The sequence below is a fragment of the Salvia hispanica genome, chromosome 5 (assembly GCF_023119035.1).
Source record: "Salvia hispanica cultivar TCC Black 2014 chromosome 5, UniMelb_Shisp_WGS_1.0, whole genome shotgun sequence".
NCBI classification, from domain to species: Eukaryota; Viridiplantae; Streptophyta; class Magnoliopsida; order Lamiales; family Lamiaceae; genus Salvia; species Salvia hispanica.
In genome coordinates, this window is record NC_062969.1 from 38,216,388 (window position 1) to 38,233,649 (window position 17,262).

Consider the following 17,262-nt stretch of genomic DNA (forward strand, 5'->3'; position numbering starts at 1 on the left):
TTTTAATTGTACTAAAAGCAAGTTAAAATTGAAAATTGTCAAATTTGTATGTAGTTTACGAATTATCAATCTCAATCCAGCTTCCATGCTATAAGTTGCAAATTGTTGTAACTTATGAAATGGAACCACCAATTTCAAATAAAAAGCCTTAAAATTCTAATCTTAATAGTGCCAAATTAAGGAAAAAAAGACCTGCAAAATTAATTAAAATAATGAAAACGAGATTGTTTTAAATATAGATAAATGATACATTTTGAGAAATCGATTTGCCATATCGGAAAATCTGACTTCCACATAACCACAAATTACATAAGAAAAAGTAGTCTCGACAATTACACAGCATTATAATTATGATTTAATTCGTGAGATTTAAAAATTATGGGATAACAAAAATTCAACTAATTTTCCCAATATTTTAATATATTTCCGCATAAGATACATATAATAATCTCCATAATCTATATTATATCATTATTGTAAATTGTTACATGTTTGTATTTTCCCTCAAGATACAAATAATATCTCCATTAGCTAGATTGTATATTAATGAGGGAGTCATAGTTTGGTTTTAGCCCGTTAGATTTTTCAAAGGCGTACTAGGTTAGTTCAAATGAAGTACTATTCAAAAATGATCCAATAAAACATAACTAAAATTATATTGTAATAAAATGAAAAATATTGATTTCTATAATTAGATTTGATTTCTCTAATGTAAGTCTGTAATGGCGAAACTAAAAATTATAGATCGGCAAAATTTAGGTGATAATAAGATAATCGGTGTAGTGGATTTTTCTTATGCTATCTTCAGTTATTTACACCAAAATCAACTTGATTTTTTATAAAATATTAAAAAATAAAAATTTTCAAATTATTTATATCAAATTTAAATTTTAAAAAATTAGTATTTCTTCTTTACTTATTTTTTTGGTTTGATTTATGTGAATCAATTGATGCGTGAAACAATAACTTTGTTGATTCACTTACCGATCAAATTTTAATAACATTAAATTAAACAAACCTAATTTAAACTAGAAGTTGTCAAACCAGCTGACTTGTAACAACTCAAGCAAACAAATGTTTATTATAACTAATAATTCTTTTAAATGATGGTGTATGAACCCACACCATTAAGAATTTGAAAATGTAAGATTTCGTCCTTTTTTATATAGTCCAATAATTATTGAATAATCAATTGTAACATATGTCACTTTTATTTATATTTTGTGTGATCATTATCTACTCATTTCCATAATTATTGAATAATCAATGTAACATCTGTCAGGATTTTACAAGAAACACATAAAAGGTTAGATATATTACTGACTAACCAATTGAAAGAATAATTTATTTATTTTCCTAATCTCATTTTTAATTAATTGCATATTATAGTACATAAATTACAAATCTATATCTGAACGACGCCCCTCCCATAAAAAGAATCTATCGACCATGGAGCAATGTAACAGTAATTTCATTGGAAGTGTTAGGCATTTTCCCGGTAGAGGAGGAATCAGTGTCGAACATTGTTCGTTGCGTGTAGAAACCTGGTTGTTTAGGTTGATCTAATATTGGATGCTCACTGTCCAACATTACAACAACGTTTGACATTGTAGGTCTGTCTTCGGGCCTTTGTTGCACGCATAGTAACCCAACTTGGATACATCTTATCACTGCCAAAGATTCTCTATTTAGAATGGATGCATCCACAAAATCTCTAGGATTCCCCTCTGTCCATAATTTCCATGCCTGAATGATATAATATTGAAATGAAAAATGAATATTTTTGATAAGGTCAAATAGAATATGAAGGAGTAAGTTTTGTAACTAACATGTCCTAAGAGATTGAGGTCGTGATCGGGATGATAGAATCCTCTGTTTTTCTTGCCACTTACTATCTCTAACACCAACACTCCAAAGCTGAAGACGTCCGACTTCACTGAGAAGAAGCCGTCTACTGCATATTCCGGGGCCATGTACCCGCTACATTTGAAACAACATTGTGGTTATTTTTATTATTATTAGCTAGCTATCCCAATTGAAGAGTGTAGAACAAAAGATGCTTACTATGTACCCATGACTCTCTTCGTATTTTCTTGGTATTGATCGGCCCCTAACATTCTTGCCAGCCCAAAGTCTGAAATTTTGGGATTCATTTCATTGTCTAGGAGTATATTGCTTGCTTTTAGATCCCTATGAATTATTCGTAATCTTGAATCGCGATGGAGATACAAAAGTCCGCGGGCAATGCCTACTATTATATCATAACGCGTCCGCCACTCTAGAGATGTATCTTTTGTTTGATCTAGAAAGATTGTAAACAGAAGCGATAGGATTCATGAGTTGAAATGAAAGAGAGACAAACAGTGTAAAGAGTAAAGAGACTAACCAAATATGAAGAGGTCCAAACTCTTGTTGGGCATGTACTCGTAAACCAGCATTCTCTCATTTTGATGAATGCAACATCCCAAAAGCCTAACCAAGTTCCTGTGTTGTAGTTTAGCAATCAAGATTACCTCGTTCTTGAATTCATGGAGGCCTTGTCCAGAATCTTGAGAGAGTCTCTTAACTGCTATCTCTTTGCCATTTGATAGGATGCCCTTTGTAAGATGATCATGAATAGTTTCTATTATTTTATAGAAAAAATTATAAATGCTCTAGTTGAATATTACAAACTAAGATCTATTAAAGTACCTTGTAAACAGGGCCAAAACCACCTTCCCCAATCTTATTTGAGAAGGAGAACTCATTTGTGGCAGTTGATATGGTAAGAAAGTCAATCATTGGTAAAGCCACATCTTCATCACTTATTCTTGCATTCTCATTTTGGTTTGGAAAATCATGTTGTTGCTCTGCCATATCTGGAACCAATCATGTTATTACAAGAAATATGCAGTATTCAACTGATATATTGTTTGCAAATTGAGATGAATAATTTAATTTAAACCTGCATTCACGATATGAAACTAGAGTTATAAAATTAACTAAAGATGCATTTGGTACCATGATATTGAGGGTTTCAAATTTAGAGTTGAACTATTCAATTCTAAATCTATTGTTTGATAACATAAAAATATTTAAATTACAAATATATATTATACACATATGACTGTTTGAATTTCAAATCCTAAATATTTAAAATTTTGATACAGATCAAATTGAGTACCTCTCAAACACATATTGCATAAACACTATACGCGTGTACATGCACATTGTACATGCACCACACAACAGACAGAAACAATGCACAACAAAATATGGACACACAACTTCAAATTCTATGCCAAATCTTGGTTATTTTTTACTTATAAATAAAATTTTGAAATTTAAAATGCATTTTTATAAGTATTAGTCAATTAATTTTATCAATAAAAAAATACAGAATTAAAATAAAAAATATCTTTAAACACACTCTTGATTAAATCAGAATGATGGGTTTCACTTTTAGATTCCCGGATTAAGAATATTAGCCATTAGGTCATTTGCAAGGGTAAGATGGCAATTATGTTCGTTTCGTGCCAAGAATAATTATAAACTAGTATTAACCAGTCATAATGAAAAAGTCGTTATGGTTGACTTATATGAAAATTCTTCAAATTATGATCGTGAAGCTTGACCTACTCACGTTTAATTTCTATAAACATGAAAAATTGCGAAATGCTTGCTAATTATTAACCTGCTTTCTTCTTAGCAACCCGCTTACGGATAACCAACCAGATGACGAGGGTCAACACCACTACGAATGCAGCCGCCATTACTGATACAATCACAGCTACTCTCTTCGATTTTTTCGAGCCTTTTCATAGCATGACAAGAAGAATTAAGGAAGTAAGTATCACACTGCAAATCAAACATAAATATGTACAAACAAGCAAAGTTTAAAATGCTTAAATTAAAAGTTACCTAGTTCAGAGAGAGGCATTTTGACAAAGAGTTCTTGCCCACCCTCTTCATACACTCTGATATCCATCAACTCCCCGGACCAAACCACACACCCGGTCGCTTCTGTCCGAGCATAAGCCACACACGAACAGTCCCTCAAACACGCTGCCTCGCACTCCTTCTCGTTCCTCGCACTCGCATCCACTAAGCTTGCGGACGTGTCCGGCACTTTCACGCTCGAAAACCTCCTGAAACCCGCACCCGTGCTACAGTTCAGCGGAGTCCTCCTGCTGCACCCGCCCGACCAATCAAACCGCGCCCACTCCTCCCCAACCCGAGGAACGAACCCGGCCAGGCAATCACATATCGGTGCCCTCCCAAATTCGCAGATGCCGAAGCTACCACACCTGTCATAATCATCGCAGGTGTCGGATATCAATGTGGCGATGTTGATCCAATCGTTGCTCGGCTCGCTCCACCGGAAGTGCGTCAGAGCCCCGGACTCGCTCACCACAAGCCTCGAAACGACGGAGTCGTCGGCGTTTTCGAATGAGTAATAAACGTCGGTAGAATTGAAGATGAAAATTGGGTTGAAGACCGAGTTCCCCTGGAGAGCAGGGGCGCCGCCGAAACGGACGCCGTCCCAAGGGCCGCTTCTGAATCTGATGGTCGATCCCTGCCGTAGGATTATCGAAGGCAGACCCCTGGGATTCATCCTGTACGTGTATTCGCCTGGAGAAGGATCATCCATGCTCTTCCATGACGTCAGATACAGTTCTTGATTGCTTCTCAGATCCCACCCGAGTCTCATGCCGGGAATCAGAGTGTTACAAGGATAGTCGAAACTCTGCCACGAATAACTTCCGTTGCTGCTTCCTTCGCGGTCGAGTACGAGGTTTCCGTTGTCTAGAAGTCTCAAAACAGGGTTGCTGGTGCTGGAAGTGGAGTTTGCGGACCAAAGCATAGATGACTGGTTGCTGGTGATGACGATGTTTCCGGCCGGCGTGACAGAGAGTGCGCCTGATGAATCTGAAATAGGGCTGTTCTTGTTGGCGACCCAAACTACTGTTTGAATTGTGACTTTGTTGAACCAGATTCCGATGTATCGGTTGGTGGAGTTCCGGGGGCTGAAGAATCCAAGCACGAAGTTTCCATTGGGAGAAACGAGACTTGTGTTGTTATCGAGGAGGGTCTGATTCGGCGCTAAGGAATCGACGGCGATGGAGGCTTTGAAGAGGAGAACGAGGAAGGAGACTGTATGAAACAGAGTAGTGTCATGTTTCATCGTCTCGGCGGGAAAATACCGGCGCCAGCCGCAGTGTGTCGATGTGAAAGGGAACTTTCAACTTTGAAATTGTAGATATTATAACGTCGAAAGAATGAATAAATATCAGAAGACAAGTATTAAACATAAATGTTGTTAAGTGCTGAGCCACACAAAATGCCGACTATGGAGACTTTGTCAATTTCAAACTATATCAGCTGTCTAGTTTATAAATTTTTGTTAGGACTTTCCGAGGGAAATCTGAGATATTTAATGTACATGTTACATTGGTCAAAATGCTTAATCTCCTATGATGTAACAAGTACTATCTTTTTTATTCAATCATTAATCAATCCAAAAAAAATTGCATGTGCTGTAGTTGCTTCAATTTCAATGATGTAGTACATCTTACTGATCAAAGGGGACAAACAGAGAAAAAAAGCATTGCAAATCTAATGTATTGTTTTCCCAAAATGATGATTCTTTTTGAATGAGGGCCTAAAACTAGAAAGCAAGAACATTTAGTATACTAGATTTGAGAACGATTTACAGTAAAATGAGAAATCTTGGCAAAACTAATCCTACCTGTATGAGCAAAATTCAAGTTATGGATGTTGAAGAGAGACATGAAATTGTAGGTTAAAATGAGGAGGAGCAGTTAGTGAATGACTATCGACCATCAAGCATGGTAACGGTAACTTGGTTGACTGTGCATGATTCTTCGTCCATTCTCGTTTCAGTAGGGCGCCTTCCCAGGCAGTATCCTGGATGAGTAGGCTGTTGCATAGACACGAAATCTCTGCTTAACATGAGCACAACGTTGGACATATTGGGCCTGTCTTCGGCCTGCTCCTGCACGCACAATAATCCCACTTGTATGCATCTCAGTACTTCACCTGCCACATATTCTTCACCTGCCGCTGAGTCCACCAGCTCCAGCGCCCTCCCTTCCCTGTATAATTTCCACGCCTGCACAATTCCATATATGCATCACATTATATTACACTACTAGATGAATTGTCTTCCTTGTACTTACATACGCAAGAAGATTGAGATGGTTATTTGTTTGATAGAATCCTCTGTTCTTCGTCCCGCTCACTATCTCCAGAACCAGAACCCCGAAGCTGAAAACATCGGATTTTATGGAGAAGAGGCCGTCCATTGCATATTCTGGTGACATGTAGCCGCTGCAAACATGCATGGTGGATTATTAACTAAAACTCGGAGATGAAAAACTCGATCTATATAGTGTTCGTGAGAGAATCTTACTATGTTCCAACAACTTTCTTTGTGTTGGCTTCAGTTTGATCTCCTCCAAAGATTCTTGCCATGCCAAAATCCGATATCTTAGGCTCCATATCTTTATCAAGGAGAATGTTACTGGCCTTGAGATCCCTGTGGATGATTCTGAATCTTGAATCTTGGTGCAGATAGAGGAGGCCTCGTGCGATCCCATTTATGATCTTGAAACGCGTTTGCCAGTTGAGCATTGAGCTTTTGTTTTTCTCTGCCAGAAACAAAGCTAATCAGTAAGTACCAAAATGCATCATCCATTTAGGTAGGAGACGAGGAGTTACTGAAGATAATTGAATCGAGGCTCTTATTTTCCATGTACTCATACACCAGCATCTTCTCCTCCATCTCACCGCAGCATCCGAGTAGACGAACAAGATTTCTATGCTGAAGTCTAGCTATCAGCTTCATTTCATTCTTGAACTCATCTACTCCCTGAACAGAAGTCTTGGACAGCCGCTTCACAGCTATTTCCTGACCTTCTGCTAGCACACCCTGATCATGCACAAGTTCAATATTCACCTCTATTTTGGATATGATATTGTGAATTTATTAATACTTCACCTTGTAAACAATGCCAAAACCACCTTGGCCTAGTTTATTCTCATCAGTGAACTTGTTGGTCGCAATGAATAATGTAGTGATGTCGAACAGAGGCAGCTCTATGTCATCTACTGCTGTTTCGCCCGACTGGTCTCGTTTGCTTGGAATTGTTGGTGCATTCAACAGATGGTCTTCTTGGCTTCTTTCCCTTGATCCTGTTTTCGGTAAGGAAAAGATAGGCAGAATCAAGTTTACTTACATATGCAACATGTAACTGCAACATCAGACACAAACATTTCTTTACTAGTACCTCTACGCACTACTATATTTACAGTCTCTGATTTCCGTTTCTTCGATACAAGGAAAATAGCGAGCCCAAGGAGCAGTGCGGCGCTTCCAACAACAATCCCAGCAATCATGATGGTTTGTCTAGTCTTGTTAGAGTCATCTCCACCTCCTGAAGCTGCTGGTGCTACTAAAAACCAACAAATTAACATCTCAGCTAATCACAGCACTTAATTAGTTAGCATCACACCACGAATGACCCAACGTCTAGAATCTTCATTTAAACAACCAATTGTATAAAATGAGATATATTCTCCTCTGAGTAAAAACAAGAGCTAGGAAAAAGTTAAACGTAATCTCCATCTAATAAAAGTAAAGAAAATAAAAGCTTAGCAGTTCAGAAAGTGAGGTCTTAATTCCACCCAAAAATTGATTATGTGGAGTACTTAATTCCCCCACAAAATATAGTAAAAAACAAAAAAATCTCAGCCTTCTCTGTCTTTGTCATCATCTATAAAACATGTGCAGTTGACTTTGCATCCTGTCATTGTTTGCTTAAAATCATTTCAAATTTTTTAAACAGAATCATTTACTCCATTTATTAAAAAGGACTTGTCAACATTTCACAAAACAGTGTTCAAAATAATTCAGACAAACACATAATCAAAGTAGACGAAGAATAATTTCATCTAAGTACTTGGCCACCAAACATTAACCAAAACGATTACGACGTGCACTAAAGTCTATTTTTTCAAATAATTACCGCCACCAAGTAAATATTTTTTCAGAAAAGGTAAATAAATGATGGGAAATTAACACACCTAATTCCGCCGCCGGCACCCGGTAATAGAAATCCTGCCCTCCGCCTTCCGACGCGGCGTACACCCTCATATCGTAGAGATCCTCCCCCCAAACAACGCATCCGCTCCCGTCGCTGATATTCGCGCTCGAATAACCCCGGCACGAACAGTTCCTCCGGCACATTTCCCGGCACTGATCCAAATTCATCTCCGCATACACATCCGCCGCCCCGCTCTCCGGCAGCTTCACGCTGCTCATCGCTAAGAAATCGTCCGTCCCGCAGTCCAATTCAACAACGCGCACGCAGCCATCCGATCCATCCCGGAGACTCCACGCCTGCGGATCCTTCGGCTCGAACGCTCTCATGCACTTGCAAACCGGCGAAGCATTCGCGTCGCAGATTCCGTAAACCCCACACTCTCTGTACACGTCGCATTGGTCCTTGGGAGCGTACCAGAAAAGATTCCAGACTCCGCTCGACGGAATCCAGATGAATCGCTGCAGCGCCCCCGAGTGCTTCACCACCAATCTCGAATGCATCGAGCCGTTGAGCAGATTGAAAGAATATGAAACTTGATATGGATTCCTGACAAAGAGAAACGACAGGAGCGGGCTGGTCGGCCTCATTTCCGGGACGCCGCTGAATCTGAGGCCGTTCCACGCGCCGCTCCGGTAATAAGTCCTGTCTCTGTTCGACAAATGTATTTCCGGATAGCCGGAGATGTCGAGCTTGAAACTGTACTCTCCCGTGGACGGATCGTCGGCGGATTTCCACGACGTTATGTATCGATTCAGCCCTGTTTTGGAGTCCCACCCGAGCTTCATCCCCGGCAGCAACGTGTCCGTTGGATAGTCGAAGCTCTGCCACAGGTAATTATCCGGGTCGTCGTCGTCTTCTTCGCGGAGGACAAAGTTGCCGTTATCCAGCAGCTCGGCGACTCTGCTGCCGCCGCTGGAGGTGGCGGAGAGGTGCGGCGCCGACCACAGGGATGCTCCGGAATGGTCTTGTAAAGTGAGGCGGCCGTCGTCGGGGGTGATTTTGAGGATCCCGGAGGAGTTTGAGAGAGGGGAGTCTCGGTTGGCGACCCAGACGACGACTCTTTCTTGGATGTTCTTGTACCAGATGCCGACGTACCAGGTGTTGGATGCGCCGGGGAAGAAGCCCAGCTCGAATTCGGCGGCGGCGGAGACTAGGGTGTTGTTTTGAGCGAGGGGTTTTGTGGGGGTGATGAGATCGGTTGAAGCGGTGAGCAGAGGGATCAAAGTCAATGTGATGAGGAAACACCAGAGGTGATGGCGCTGCTCCGCCGCGTTTCTCATATTTCAGACCGGTCGACCATTTCCCATATGGTGATTTGGGATTGGTTTGGGGATGAATTTCGAGGAGAGGTGAAAATCTTCTTAATTCGGTGTTATATTCTATTTTTAACACCTCATTTACAAGTATTACACTTTATAATTTATATAATCCCTCTAAATGCCATTGATACCAATTTCCTTTTCCTTCTTCCTGTTAAATAACTAAGAAGATTATACAGAATAATATAGAAGATTATGGAGAATATTATATTTTGTAGAATAAGTCCCGTTAAAAATGAAACGTTTTCCTTTTTGGTTTGTCCCATTAAAAATGAAACGTTTCCTAAAATGGAAACAACTCTATCTCTACTTTTTCATCTCTCTTACTTTACTCTCTTTTCATTAACTCACAAAATAACACTGCATAAAATCATGTGCCGATTTTTAAATGTTTCATTTTAAATGGGACGGAAGGAGTATTTTGGGAGTATTATTGTTTCCATTGTAAAACATATTTTATCTCCTGTATTATCATTCATTCATAAATCAATAGATATAAATTCAGTCTCCAATATCAAAATCATATGTTCATCCCCAAATTCAAACTTAACTTTTAATAAGTCATCCGTAGTCATTAGTACTTTCACTCTTTCCTTTTTAGTCCGTCTTCTAAAAACAGAAACTCTTTTCTTAATAGTTCGTCCATAAAAATAAAAAACTTTCTATTTTAATTTAAGAAAAAAAAAGATTTATCTCTAATGAGGATAGACTTATTTTTCACTAACACATTTTTCTTTCTATTTCTCTCTTATTGTACCAATTTTGCACTAAAAAACTCGTACTATTGCAAAAGTTTCTATTTTTAAAGTACGGAGGAAATATTACTTTTAGTATTGTACTCCAAATTCCACTAACTCACATTTTATTACTCCTTCCGTCCCGCTTTATGAGTCCCGGTTGAGTCGGGCACATGTTTTAAAAAAAAGTGTTTGAATGTGTAATAAATAAATATAGTAGTGGATGTTGGGACCCACTTTTAACATTTTTTTATTAGTTTTAGTAGATGTTGGGACCACTTTTATCACTTTGTAGGCATTTTTTATTAATTTATCTCAACCGGGAATCCTAAAGCGGGACGCCCAAAATTGATCAACCGGGACTCCTAAAGCAGGACGGAGAGAGTACTAAATAATATTCTCTCGGTCTCATAATAATTGTCACTCTTTTCCATTTCAGTCAGTCCCACAATAATTGTTACACTTCATTTTTACCATAAATTGAAGTAGGTTCCACATTCAACCAGCTCACTTCACTAACATTTTATTATAAAATCAATATGAAAAAATAAGTCTCACATTTACTAAAATTCCAACTAATTTTTCTTTATATTTCTTAAAACACGTGTGTCACGACCGCACTTTGCTAAGGATAGCAAAGCCGGGAAACCGTGACTAGGGGTGGGGAGTAAGAATAGGGGAACAGAAAGGGGATGAACAATGGCTAATATTCATTTAGAAATAAAGGGGAAAACAACTCAAACAAACTCTTAATCACCAGAACTTAAATATAAATCTTACTTTTCAATAAATAATTATCAGAGTACAGAAGAACAATCGAGGTTAACTAAAATTTTAGTATGCAGCGGAATGAACACGGTCACATGTATGGAGACATGCACCACCGAGAGCCTCTACTTAAAATAAAAGGAAAATCACAACTCTGCTCAGCATTCTCCACCGTCACTGCTCAACCTGCACATTTAGAAATATATGCAGGGCTGAGTATAAAAATACTCAGTGGACACATTGTCGAAATATACATACATAAAATTGAAAATGTTGTCATGCCATCACAGTAACACTCGAGATTTTTCTCTTAAAAGGCCCGAGCTTACTAAATTCTTTGTGAGCTAAAGTTCAACTGATCAGTCTAAGTTCTTTTTGTACTTTTGCCACATCTGAACACCAAGTGCCGTGGAGATGGTGCTCTCCCACGGTCACCTACATCTTTCTCCAGCCGGGGAGGTGACCACCTCCCAACGGCCTCCACTATATCATCTTTGTGCCGTGGAAGGTGGCCACCTTCCAACGGTCACCTGTGTACACTAATCCGAGTAGGGACACCACCCTCACACGGATCCGAATTCGATTCCTTAGTTCCAACCAAACAGATAGGCTTAATACACATAAAACAAATCATTTATGGCAAGACAACATCATTTGTATAACTAAATATTATCTCAAAAATATTTGATATTTTATCCACATTAGTATGTAGGATAGAAAAGTTCACCTTTTTGCTTTTCCACGATTTTCGTAAATCATTCTCTCATTTCTCATCATTTCTTTTCTCAAGAGTCTTCACTTTAGAAATAAAATAACAAATTAACTTCAGTTTCAAGAAAGATACTAATTTGATGATATGCATTCTATTCTCTTCTACGTTCCCTTTTAGTTTTGAGTTACAAACTAATCCGTGAATTAATTTATAAAAATGTAAGACCGAAACAAAGAATTTCTCATTCTCACATCTATTCTTTACTCAGAGATTCGATCTTGTACAATAAGAAATTACTTTATTACTGTCGGGGTGATTGTCCTTATCATTTCGAATACACATTTTACTTTCATAACATTAATGTCTTACTCGAATCCAACACTTTAATTTCACGGATCACTTATTAATTCAAAATTAATTATTTAATTAAATAGGAAGATTTAATCACGAAGGCGATAATTTATACTAGCTCATGGATTCATTTTAAAATTAGGCCAAGGAATTATTTGGTTTATTTAACAAGTAAAACCAGCCCAAATCAAAATTATTATGGCCCAACATTGAGTCCAATTAATACTCGCCCTTCGTCCTCTCGACTCCTCTCCGATCAAATCCCTAGCTTGACAAATCTGGTTTCTCTCTCTTTCCTTCGATTTTTGCTGCGGCCATGGCATCACCGGTGGCGACGCCGGTTGCCTCTCGCGATCTGTCTATCGTACCTCTCGATCACCGCCATCGCTGCTATCTCTCTTCCCTCCATCAACACCACCGCCATCCAACGCCTTCGACCACTCCCACCGTGGCTAAGCACGGTGGTGGTCGCCACTGCATGCGGTGGTAACACCGCCTTCTGCCCTCGTCGGATCTACTCCACGCCGCTATGGCCAGCCCCTCCTTCACGTAATCACGTGTGTTCTTTGCTTCTGTTTCATTAAATTTTAGCTTTAGATCTATTCATTTTCATCCTAAAACTCAGATTGGATAGATCGTGAAACTGTCGCTATCGGGATTGGCTCGGCGTAGCTGCCGCCCTCTTACTGCCGGTGTGCCGTCGCTGGAGCGCCATGCCGGAAATCCGGGAAGCCCTCTAACCATGTAGTTATTTAATTCCATAGGCCTTTGCTTGTTACTCTCATGTTTTTAGGCTACTTAGAGCATATTTATTGAATATTTATTGAACAAATCATAAGTTTGGTGTTCTTAAATCTTGGTTTGGAAGTTGTATGTAAATTATGTATTACTGTTAGAGGATTTAGGTTTTAGGCAGATTCTCTATTTTCTTCATATGCTGCTATATGATGCATAATCATACAAAAAGAACTCTACCAATTACTTACTTAAACTTATTGAAGAAGAACTTGCTCTCTACTTCTCTGAAATTCCCCTCCATGTTTCTCTCGTTGCTCTCTACTTCTCTAAAATTCCTCCTCCATGTTTCTCTCGGTTATCATGTGTATAGCAGCTGAAAATCGGGAAGGCTAACTTCTTTTATATCCAAGGATAATTTTGACAAGTATCCCTATTCTTGACAAGTGTTAAATATTCTGACATGTGGCATTTAGGAGAGCTTATAAGCTCATGGTCTTACGGAAATCCCTTTTTAAATACCTACTCTTTCAATTTCTTCATAAATCCATTTACTTGGAAGAATCCTTGACTAACTTATATATGTACACTTATTTTTATTTCTTTTTATGGGTGTAGGAATTGAAAGAAGATCTCGTGGTTACTCGAAGATGCATTGGGCGAGCGTTTCATCTGCATATATCAGACTTTTATTTGTACGCACTTGGATATTTTAATTCTCGGGTTGAGATTTATGATTTCGTTGTTTATTATTTTGCTTGGGTCAAAGTTCGTCGCAACGCGTTTATTTCTTATAAATCACACTAAAGGACTCCAAGAAAACTTTTTATTTAACAACTCATTTTTTTTTTCTAACAACTAATATAGGAAATTTCTTTATGTCGTTTTCCAGGAGTTATAAATAATAATAATAATAATAATAATAATAATAATAATAATAATAATAATAATAATAATAATAATAATAATAATTTGTAACCTAAGATTCATAGCTTAAGGAGTCATACAAAACTTGGGTTGTTACAACGTGCCTACAATAAGAGTGACAATTATTGTAGGACGGAGGGAGTACTATACTAAAAATATGACTCATAAGTATTTCACTAACTTTTTCTACTCACTTTTTGTTATATTTCTTAAAAGTCGAGCCAAGTCAAATAGTGCAAATTAATGAAGGATGAATGAAGTATTATTTTATTTTAATTTAATCCTAAACAATAATTTTATTTTTGTCATTTTAATTTGTTCAAAAAATTTACTAGTTTCATTTCATTTTTATAAGTTTATCACCCTATCAAAATAAAATTATTTTTAACTAAAAATATTAAAAATAAATATAACAATATTAATAGCGAATGAAGGGAGTAATATTTGGATCTATGTTTTCTATTATATCAATTTGTTTTATTAAAATTTATGCTCCCTCTCACTGGCGACGCAGTAGGAGAGGGAGAGGGGCTTAAGCCCCTACCCAAATATTTTTTTATGATTTTTTCTATTTATAAAATTTTTAAAATGATACTCCCTCCGTTCTATAGTAATGGAGGCAAAACTTTTCGGCACGGAGATTAAGAAAAATTGTGTTAGGTGAGTTAAGTAAAGGGAGAATAAAGTGAAAAATGAAAAAATGTAGAGAGATGAAGAGAGAAAAAAGTAAGAGAGAGTAAAGTAGATGTGGAAAAATGTGTTGACTTTTACTAAAAAAAGAAATGACTCTATTACTATGGAACGTACCAAAATGACAAAATGACTCTATTACTATGGAACGGAGGGAGTAAGAAATTAAGTTCAGCCCTCACTAAATTAGTGCTATGGAAGATTAAATCGATAGAAATTAGGGGATAAAAAGGGCTGAAATAAAAATTTTAAAGTTGCAGAGATCAGCAATTCATTGGTTTTCGGTGTCTTCTTAAAGAAGACGATGAAATAAAAATAATATTATAATAAATTTAACTTTTTTGAGGTCAACATGTAAAGGCGCGTGCCTACACTTGTTATTAGTACTTCAAATGAGTAATTGCAATTTTAATTTTTTTTTATTTTCTATTGATCATTAGAACTTTTTTGGCCGCTAATTTTTATTGTTAATTTAATTCTTTCTTTTCTTTTCATTTTTATTTCAAATATGCAAAAAAAATTTCTATAGTATTATAAATATGAACGTTTCTGTCTTGCAAAAAAAAAATTGTTCTTTTCTATTATTCTTTATGAAATTTATGAAAATTTGAGAATAAGAAAATGAATATGTAAATATCTTTTGATTAGGTATTTGCTTATATGTTTTTTTCAAAAATGTTCCTTATGCATTTTTATAGTTTTTGCAATTGTAAGTTTTTATATGCTATTAATTTCATCCTTACTTTATTATGTGCCTCTTTAAAAATATTAAGAAAAATTGGTTGAAAAGAATTTGGAACAAGAGTCATACTGTTATAGCATTATTAATTATAATATAATCTTAGTTAAATGAGTTAATATAATGCATGGTCTATACGCAAAATATAGTAAAATGAAATGAAAAATTTAATACGAGAAATTTTAAAATAGAAAAGTGAACATAAATTTAGAGACTCGGGACTTTTAGTTTCAGACATTACTTCTCTATAGCTTGATTAACTCATAGTACATACATTTAATATGAGACATTTTAAAATAGAAAAGTGGAACACATAAGATAATTTTTTTTAATCAACGTGCATTTTCACTATATAGTTCAGCCCCTACTCGAAGAAATTCCTGCGTCCGCCACTGACTTCCTCTGTCCCACTAAAATATAAGCAATGAGTATGGCACGAGAATTAAGACAAAATTGGTAACGTAAGATAGATGAGAAGAATTGTATGGTAAAGTAAGAGAGAGGAGGAAAATGGTAGTTAAAGTGGTGTTAGTTGATAGTAAGACTTACATTATTAAATTGATATAACTTTCCAAAAGTGGAATGCACATATTTTTGTGGGGCGGACGAAAATGGAAAGTGCACATATATTTATGAGACGGAGGGAGTAATATTTATTATTAAATGAGTAGCGATAAACATGATTCTCAAGAGAAAAAATCTAAAAAAAATTAGATGTAGTCAAGATTGAACGTTGCATTCATGATTTGGTTGGAAACTTATGTTAATACTTAAACTATACTATATCAGACCATTTGGAGACATCCAAAAAATTGATATGATATAGAAAAATTTAACATATCTTGTGAACAAGATGACACGCATAAATAGATAAATATACTATCATTAGTAATTAATCACCTAATTAGATAAAAAAAAATTAATTGTAAAAGGTGGGCCTCTAATTGGCCTGGGCTGGGCTTGGGTTTACAAAATGGCTCAACTGGAGCCCATCTCATGCGCCCAGACCCGCTTCGTTTCACTAAAAGGCCGGGCCTGTGCTGGCATACGGGTCTAGCCAAGCTGGGCCAGAATGGCCTGACCTAGCTGACAACTCTAGTCTCACCTCATTAGAGGGATAAAAAATTTAAAAAATTAGAAAATGTATATTGATGTTGAACGGACGCTAAAAAAAGTAGGGCATATTTATTTTTGGGACGGATGAATTATTATTTTACAATAACCAACTGCTTCAGCGCGCACAATTTATTAGACAGAATCAAGCAGAAATTTGCTTTTGTTGGGAAAGCCGTGTAATTAAATCTTAAGGGTTTGTGTGCTTAGATTATTTACTAGAAATTACTTTGACAATTCCTAATTATTTAATTGTATGGCAATTATTTTAATCAACTTTTTCACAAATCCTCAGCGTGGGTTTTTACCGAATTATAATTAGGGGATAAATACAGCAGAATTTCCATCACAAAACTCTTTTAGTTCAAAATGACTGCGAATCATTTTGACTATTTGTATATACGAAATGGCAAGAACAACCCAATTCTTGAATTAATTTTCCAACCAATTATATTTGTATGTTTATACGATGACCCGGTCAAAAAATCAATATTTGACTGTGATATTTGTAAGTCGCAACAGCCAGAACCATACCTTTTTTGTTCATAGTATATTTTTTTTCTCGCTTTCTAAAGAGGATAAATATAGATCTACTTATTCGGCTGGTTCCGGTTCTAATCGGACGGGTTGACCGATTAACCGGTTTTAAAATTTCGTAAATCCTAGAACCGGAACCGGAACCGATCGGACCGGCCGGTTAACAGTTCCGAATCGGAACCGATGTGTAGTTTTAATCCGAATTTATTTATAATTTTAAATTGTTCAATATAAAAAAAATAATAATCCAACGTCTAGAAATATAACAAATAATACCTAAAAATTCAAATAAATACACAAAAAATACAAACCAACAATACAATAATATTCATATATGGATAAAAATGATGCCAAGTGTAGTAGGCCGGACTAGTTTATGTTAGCAATTTTTTAATAAAAAATAGGAGTTCTAAACTTTAGCAATTTTTTTTAAAAAAAAAGTTTTATAATTGAATTCCATTTTCCCTTTTTTTTGCTACACAAATATTCAATGAAATTTCTAATACTAATTGATCTTGTTGTGACTTTT

At 36.5% G+C, this 17,262-nt stretch overlaps 3 protein-coding genes across 7 annotated transcripts; 1 reads left to right on the forward strand and 2 right to left on the reverse strand.

Annotated features, from left to right (window-relative positions):
• Positions 1-1,331: 1,331 nt before the first annotated feature.
• On the reverse strand, positions 1,332-5,233 carry LOC125190501 (G-type lectin S-receptor-like serine/threonine-protein kinase At4g27290). Of its 3 annotated transcripts, none has more exons than XM_048087823.1 (7): positions 3,901-5,233; positions 3,674-3,793; positions 2,692-2,858; positions 2,387-2,597; positions 2,065-2,302; positions 1,830-1,980; positions 1,332-1,746 (listed from the first exon to the last, which is right to left on the reverse strand). In XM_048087823.1, the coding sequence occupies exons 1-7, from the start codon at positions 5,162-5,164 to the stop codon at positions 1,441-1,443; spliced, it is 2,457 nt and encodes an 818-aa protein (XP_047943780.1). In that variant the 5' UTR covers positions 5,165-5,233; the 3' UTR covers positions 1,332-1,440. The 3 variants fall into 3 exon arrangements, 2 of the variants coding, with proteins under 2 accessions (XP_047943780.1, XP_047943781.1); XR_007170930.1 differs by having other exon boundaries at positions 1,607-1,746; positions 2,072-2,302; XM_048087824.1 differs by lacking the exons at positions 2,387-2,597; positions 2,692-2,858; positions 3,674-3,793; positions 3,901-5,233 and having other exon boundaries at positions 2,072-2,185.
• Positions 5,234-5,555: 322 nt separating this feature from the next.
• Positions 5,556-9,469, reverse strand: LOC125187153 (receptor-like serine/threonine-protein kinase SD1-6). Of its 3 annotated transcripts, none has more exons than XM_048083685.1 (7): positions 8,086-9,469; positions 7,290-7,451; positions 7,001-7,194; positions 6,721-6,931; positions 6,413-6,650; positions 6,180-6,330; positions 5,556-6,112 (listed from the first exon to the last, which is right to left on the reverse strand). In XM_048083685.1, exons 1-7 carry the CDS (start codon positions 9,383-9,385, stop codon positions 5,813-5,815), a joined length of 2,556 nt encoding a protein of 851 aa, XP_047939642.1. In that variant the 5' UTR covers positions 9,386-9,469; the 3' UTR covers positions 5,556-5,812. The 3 variants fall into 3 exon arrangements, with proteins under 3 accessions (XP_047939642.1, XP_047939641.1, XP_047939643.1); XM_048083684.1 differs by having other exon boundaries at positions 7,290-7,454; XM_048083686.1 differs by lacking the exons at positions 7,001-7,194; positions 7,290-7,451; positions 8,086-9,469 and having other exon boundaries at positions 6,765-6,868.
• A 1,874-nt stretch (positions 9,470-11,343) lies between these two features.
• Positions 11,344-13,561, forward strand: LOC125189987. The gene is made up of 4 exons (XM_048087192.1): positions 11,344-11,463; positions 12,076-12,549; positions 12,627-12,719; positions 13,346-13,561. Exons 1-4 carry the CDS (start codon positions 11,344-11,346, stop codon positions 13,532-13,534), a joined length of 876 nt encoding a protein of 291 aa, XP_047943149.1. The 3' UTR covers positions 13,535-13,561.
• Positions 13,562-17,262: the final 3,701 nt, after the last annotated feature.

Coding starts and splice junctions, on each gene's coding strand:
- LOC125187153 (XM_048083684.1), bottom strand. CDS start 9,385: ATGAGAAACGCGGCGGAGCAGCGCCATCACCTCTGGTGTTTCCTCATC. Junction 7,195..7,289: donor AAATATAGTAGTGCGTAGAG/GTACTAGTAAAG, acceptor TACCGAAAACAG/GATCAAGGGAAAGAAGCCAA. Junction 6,331..6,412: donor AAGAAAGTTGTTGGAACATA/GTAAGATTCTCT, acceptor GCATGTTTGCAG/CGGCTACATGTCACCAGAAT.
- LOC125189987 (XM_048087192.1), top strand. CDS start 11,344: ATGGTGCTCTCCCACGGTCACCTACATCTTTCTCCAGCCGGGGAGGTG. Junction 11,464..12,075: donor ACCTTCCAACGGTCACCTGT/GTACACTAATCC, acceptor TTAATTAAATAG/GAAGATTTAATCACGAAGGC. Junction 12,550..12,626: donor CCCCTCCTTCACGTAATCAC/GTGTGTTCTTTG, acceptor CAGATTGGATAG/ATCGTGAAACTGTCGCTATC.
- LOC125190501 (XM_048087823.1), bottom strand. CDS start 5,164: ATGAAACATGACACTACTCTGTTTCATACAGTCTCCTTCCTCGTTCTC. Junction 2,859..3,673: donor GGTTGCTAAGAAGAAAGCAG/GTTAATAATTAG, acceptor GATTGGTTCCAG/ATATGGCAGAGCAACAACAT. Junction 1,981..2,064: donor AAGAGAGTCATGGGTACATA/GTAAGCATCTTT, acceptor TTTCAAATGTAG/CGGGTACATGGCCCCGGAAT.